Source organism: Orycteropus afer, unplaced genomic scaffold, assembly GCF_000298275.1.
Source record: "Orycteropus afer afer isolate SDZICR_OR568_19922 unplaced genomic scaffold, OryAfe1.0 scaffold00718, whole genome shotgun sequence".
In the NCBI taxonomy this organism is placed as follows: domain Eukaryota; kingdom Metazoa; phylum Chordata; class Mammalia; order Tubulidentata; family Orycteropodidae; genus Orycteropus; species Orycteropus afer.
Window position 1 is genome coordinate 746,941 of NW_006922305.1, and position 6,654 is coordinate 753,594.

The following is a 6,654-nucleotide window of genomic DNA, read 5'->3' on the forward strand; positions in this document are numbered from 1 at the left end:
CCACTCCTCGGAAGGAAGATTGGGCAATCTATTTCCATAGTGATACTGCCTTGGAAACCCAAGGAGGGGTCGCTATGAGTTGGGTCCAACTTGATGGCAAATAACAACAACAACAAAAACCCCATATGTTTGGATTTGTACCAATTCATAGGATGGGCAGTAGTCAATGACCTGGCTGTAAGGTCACATAATGGGTCATGGAAAATTGGACTATTAAGGGAATACTCACGTGGGGCATGGACCTATAGAAAGCACACTGGGAATTTAGAGGGTGCATTAGAGTAGGATATATCGATGCTCATCAGAAGAACCCCTTTCTTGGACTGGAAGGAAACTGGAATCAACAACTAGACATTTTGGTACACTCCCTTGAAGCAGCCAATTGGGTCCATGAAATGACTGGACACGGCGGTACTGTAGCAATGCAGAGATGGCCTGAATGTAGACACATCCTCCTTGTACCCTCTGAGACACAAAATGCCATAAGGCCTACTCTGTCGGCCAACAAGACAGACAGAGGCTGCAAATGCCTATGAGACATATTCCTTGGGGTGGTATAAAGAGTGGAAAGCCCTCCGCATAACTGAAAAAAAATTGATTATATTGGACTAATGATGCCAGTGGCACCAGGTGGCTACAAATCAGTCCTCAGAGGAATAGATACTTACTCTGTACTGGGATTTGCATATTCCATGACAGACACAAGACATCATTAAAAGATTGGAAAAAAGATACTGTACCAATTTGGCCCACCAACTGATTATCTCCTCAGACCAGGTAACACATTTTACAGCCCACAGGGTGCAGCAGAGGGCCAAGAAACATTAAATAGAACAAAGGCATGTGACTGCTAACCAGAAGGCTGGCAGTTCAAACCCACCAGCCACTCCTCGGAAGGAAGCTTGGGCAATCTGCTTCTGTAGTGATACTGCCTCGGAAACCCAAGTTGGGGTAACTATGAGTGGGATCTTACTTGATAGCAGTGCGTTGTGTTGCACTGTTACCATGGGGCATATCACACTCAGAATAATGGTTTGATAGAGAATTGGAATGGGCAATTAAAATGTGTTATCTAAAATGAGGGAGATGAAGGCATGAAGGGCTGGCTCCCAGGACCTAACAAGCAGGTGCTCACACTCAACATGAGGAGGACAAAGGGAGGATCACCAATGGACAGATTCCTATGCTTTTCCTGGGGATCTGGGAAAGAGAAGGTTGGGGAGGACACTGGTAGCACTTTCCTTCAAAGGCTAATACTGCTCCTTTTCTACCAGATGCTGTGGTCCCACGACCAGGGATGCGGCTGCAGGTGCCATGAACAGAGGTGATATTGGAGCAAGAGACTGTAACTATAACCCAGAACTTGGACGCCAGTATTCCCAAGGGCCTGATGGGGTACATTCAATCTTCCCCGCCTCTGGAAAAATTGCGGTGTCCAGTGAACACGGCCATATTGCTAGTAGCTGAGCTACCCTATCGATAATGTACTTATGTAACTGGACACAACACGAGTGGGAATGGACTGAGGGGGAAGCACTTGCTAGACTGGTGCTTGAATAATTTCTTTTACAAGGATCAGCACAAAGGAGAGGTTAAAAATGTTCCACTTTACCAAACCGCCATGCCACTCCATCATCTCCGACATCGAATCCTCATCCTCCTCCTCTCAATGGTCTTCCTCCCATCTTAGGGTTCTCTAGTTCACCGTAACAGCTCACAGAACTCACAAACTCCCACGGAAACAGCTCATGTGGTGGTGGAGGCTGGGAGGCCGGCAGGCTGGTAAGTCCCAGGTCTGTGGATAGGTCTGGAGGATTCTCTCAACGCACTTGGCTGTGGGGGTGGGTGAATCCAAATCAGTGGGTCAGACAGCCAGTGGCTGTCTCAAGTCCAGCTGAGAGATGATGACAAACCAAACACAGGACAAACAGGAGCAAGAGGGAGAGCTTTCCTAGAACATTAACATACATACTCTCAAGGAAGCTAAGGGCGATGACTTGAGTCACACCCTCCAGCACTGAGGGACTCAAGACACATCCTACCCTCAACAGGCATCTCACTGTCATGGAATCAGATCTGACTCATGGCAACCCTTCCCTGGGTTTCCAAGGCACTATCTCTATGGAAGTAGATTGCCCAACCTTCTTTCGGAGAAGCAGCTGGTGGGTTTGAACCGCCAGCCTTCTGGTTAGCAGTCAAGTGCCTTAGGCACTACGATACATCACAAAATGGAGGACGATAGCTAGAAGGACCATATTAAGCAATTCACTGTCTTGCTACCAGCACTCTGGACTGGCACAGCAACTGAACCTGATGTCCTTTCACATGGGGGAAAAGTTTGCGTAAAAATAAATGACAAGTGAAGAAATAAGAGCTGAAGGTAAAGGAATGAATAAATGTGTTACACAGCAGGGGAAATCCAGCATTATGTTGATACATCAAGAGAGACTCAGAGCAAGGGAACCATCTCTCCGTTAAATGTTATCAGACTCCCACAGCCTTCCCCCTTACCGCTTTCCACGCACTCACCTGAGAAGATGCCATTGTGGCTGTTGTCTAATACAGTCCAGGGCGGTTCTCCTCGTTCCAGCCTGGAAGGTGCATCTGGTTTGCTAACTTGATACCCTGTTCACGGGAAATCACAGAACCTTAGGCACATCCAACTGACCTTGGGTTTGTGAAGACTACAGACTGCTGTATTTGAAAAGAAACAACTCTCAAATGTACGAATTAAAGGCCTTCTGTTAAGAGTCAAAAGTATATACCCACTTATCCAGGACCAGAGTAGACTGAGATGCTGCCCCCTCTAGAGCCCACAGGCACTGCAAAGGTCTCAGCAGCCAAGAAAGGCAAGGCCAATGACAGGAGAGCCGTCCTCACCAATGGAAACCAGGTTGCTATAGTTCTCCAACATCACGTCCTGGCATAGGGCCTTCTGAGCAGGGTCCAGGAGCTGCCACTCCTCCCTGGTGAACGTCACAGCCACATCGCTGAACGTCAGCGATTCCTGTGTCAAGAGGATTCCGGTTAATGAAGTAGTTCCCATTTGATGAATTTAATGACATGGGACGGAGCTGTCCTGCTCATTTCCTCCACACAGGCTGATAAACACACACACACACACCCCTACGCTTTTTTTTAAAGTATGTTACAGAAAAGTCAAAATCATAATAAACCATCCAAAATTTATGAATTTCATAATCAACCCACTCATGAAAGTAGAATTTCCATCATGTATGTCAGTGACATTGTCTTTGCAAGCTAGAAACATCTCACATTCATACACACACAGAGACACATACACACTACACATTTGTACATATACAAACAGACACATTAACAGAGTATTGTGAAATGGGACTAGGCGTAGTAGCAGGATGAGCTGTGTTGTCAGAACCTGTCTAACACTGGGGGGGATATGATCAAGATCAGCCCCGGGTTGATCCCTGTGACACGGAGGTCACACATGCCTCCACCCTCCAACCATTTTACCAACTCTGAAACTAGTTCTCTCTCCCACAGCACTGTGTGCTTCTCTTCTGGGTTTGTTAATCCATTGCAATGGCCACACAGAACACACAGACCATCCCTACAGATGAGTGGTTTATTAAGGAACACGGTACAGCTCGAGATTAGGATCAACAGGGTAGAAATCAGGATCAGGAAGGATGTAGGCAGAGTCTCCTCGTTCAGCGCAGAACAGCTCTCTCAACTCCTCCTGGTCCCATAAGGACAGGCTCCCCTTGTCCCTGCCACAGGACTAACTCCAGGATCCTCACCCCTCACTCTGCTGCTAGGCCCCTGTGCAGCCTTCTGCCACCAGCTCTGCCCCTGGGCCCCTTGTGGACCTATTACTGCTGACTTTATTGCTGGGCAAGGCGTTCTGGTGGTGTAGTGCCTAAGGCATTTGACTGCTAACCAGAAGGCTGACAGTTCAAACCCACCAGCCACTCCTCGGAAGGGAGATTGGGCAATCTACTTCCATAGTGATACCGCTTGGAAACCCAAGGAGGGGTCGCTATGAGTAGGATCCAACTTGACAGCAGTGAGTTTGTTTTTTTCTACTGCTGGGGACTTACTCATGCTCTATTCAGCATTACATCCTGTAACTAGTGTTACAGGTCTTTTAAGAGGTTCCTTGCCTCCCTGAGGAGCTCTAGTGGCACAGTGGTTAAGGTCACAGGGGAATAGTAGCAGCAGAGGCAGCAGAAGCAGAAATCCAGCAGCAGATGCGACAATGGGCTTTCTTAGCCTGTGGAGCAAGGGAGCTGAGCATCTTTGGACCCAGGCTTCCCAGTGGATTGGGGTACCGCCAGGCACTAACTAGCAGGACAAAAGAGCTGTGAAACCATCGACCGAGCAGGACACAAGCCACGCTAGCCAAGGAAGCGCAAGAAATTCAAGGTGCCGAGGGGCTGAGGGCCAGAAAGAGGCGTGCCTGTGGGATGGCCGAAGATAGACTGGGTCTTTCCTGATGCTGAATTGTAACTTGTCACTTCTCCAGTAAACCCCCAAATTACAAGTATTCTCTGTGAGTTCTGTGTGGCCACTGCAAAGAATTATCAAACCCAACAGAGAAGTAGTGAGTACCGTGGGAGGGACGGCTGGTGCCAGAACTGGTAAAAAAAAAAGGTTGGTGAGAGGAGGTGTGTCAGACCTCGGCCTCATAGGAATCAGCCTTGGGCTGATACTCATGGTGATTCTCTCCAAAGTGCCATTTTTGCAACAGCTAAGGTAACTCAGAGTCCCCAGTCACATAGTAAATTCAGTGCCAATAATTAGTATCAACCCCACGAACAATATATTCCTAATCCTACACTGCGTGATGCTGAAGTTAGAGTCTAAGTTTGTTTCTCTCTACTACTTTTCTGAATTTGTACTTTTCTGATGACCGGAACTAATAGTTTACAGACCTCTACAAACCCACTAGGAAACGAAAACATCAAACAAACCAGAAGTCACCTGAGCCTTGACCATTTTCTTTTGTCCTTCAGACACCGTCAGCTACTGGGACGCTGTGTCCTTGTTTCCTGGATCAGCTCTAATTCCTGTTCATGAATTAAAGTCTCCTATAAAGCGCGTCCCCCAAGAAATGACGACATTCAAATGCTGCAATCTTTTCCTCCTTCTTTCCAGTGATTCTCTTGTTACTGGGGAGTCAAGACCTGTAGGCTGAAGGGAAAATTCAGTGTGAGTGGTACATTCCCTCCAACCCTGGATGCTGTCACTGCTCAGGACACACTTCTTTATACAAGGCCCTGAAAACTGACTACAAGGCTGACTGTCCCTTTATCTGGTGACTCAGAACATTCTACACTCATGACAATGATACCTAAGATTTGATATTTGCAGAGATGTGGGTAAAGATGTCTTTTAAAAAAATGATGCTTGGACAATCAGATATACATGTGAAAGAAAAAGACAAGCTTGAACCTTACTTCATAGGCAGTATCACTATAGAAGTAGATTGTCCCATCTTCCTTCTGAGGAGTGGCTGGTGGGCTTGAACCGCCAGCCTTCTGGTTAGCAGTCAAGTGCCTTAGGCACTATGCTACCAGAGCTCCCACAGTGAGCCATAGGGCACTATATTACTTAATAAGGCCCTTCTAGCCATGGTGTTTGTAACTCTCACCAAATATGGGATTGGAACCATGCAAATAAGGAGTTAGAACTCTCACATGGGAGAAACTCCCAACTGGACCAAGCAGAAGGATCATGATGAACAAAGAAAATAACAAAGTTATCAAGGGTTTCATTTTACTTGGACACAATCAACTCTCACTTTTGCCATCTTGCTAGGCTTAATTTGAGCTATCCTAGAGGTGGAGAGGGTGTGTGTGTGAGGGGGTGGATCTCACAACCATCAAGAAAGAAGAGCCAGGAGTGGAAGGCACCCTTTGGACGTGACATACCCACTTCCACGATCCAGGAGACAGACAGCTGTGACACCAGAGGTGGGGAGAGATGGTGAGAAGCAGTGGCCAAGGAACAGCAGCAGCAAAGGCAGAACCAAGACGAGCATATGACAGAGCGGTGGGTTTCCTGGCCCGCAGAGTGAAAAACTTGAGTGCCTTTAGGCCAGAGGCTTACAGGCAGAGTGGGGTATCTCTAGAAATTTATCAGCAGATTTAAAAGAGCTTTGTAACACTTGCTTGAGGAGAACACAGTCCAGGCCAAGAGACTGAGGCCCAGAGAAGAGACTGCCTTCGGGTAGGGCTGAGGGGAGGCCGTCTTGATCAAATAACTGTATCCTGAGTCATTCCTGATACTGAACCTGTTGCTTCCCTAATAAACTCCATAATTGTGAGTATTGTCTGTGAGTTCTGTGTGGCCACTGCAATGGATTATCAAACTCAGCAGAGAAATAGAAAGTGATGTGGGAGGGAAGGCTGCTGTCAGAATCAGTAAAAAGGTTGGAGGGTGGAGGTATGTCTGACCTCTATCTCATAACAATCAGCCATTTTTGGATCTTTTTAAAATAAACTATTTGAGCACAATATTTGAGGAGCTCTGGTAGCATAGTGCCTAAGGCACTTGACTGCTAACCAGAAAGCTGGCAGTTCAAACCAACCAGCCACTCCTCGGAAGGAAGGTTGGGCAATCCTACTTCCATAGTGATACTGCCTCGGAAACCCAAGGAGGGGTCGCTATGAG

At 47.1% G+C, this 6,654-nt stretch overlaps 1 protein-coding gene across 1 annotated transcript in view; it reads right to left on the reverse strand.

The window, feature by feature from the left end:
- The window catches only part of LOC103211296 (zinc finger protein 432-like), a 43,507-nt gene extending 37,716 nt beyond the window's left edge, over positions 1-5,791 (reverse strand). The window contains exons 1-3 of the mRNA XM_007957239.2: positions 5,783-5,791; positions 2,881-3,007; positions 2,530-2,625 (exon numbers count right to left, since the gene is read on the reverse strand). Coding sequence (XP_007955430.2) covers positions 2,530-2,625; positions 2,881-3,007; positions 5,783-5,791 — 232 coding nt within the window. The remainder of the gene's footprint in view (positions 1-2,529; positions 2,626-2,880; positions 3,008-5,782) is intronic.
- Positions 5,792-6,654: the final 863 nt, after the last annotated feature.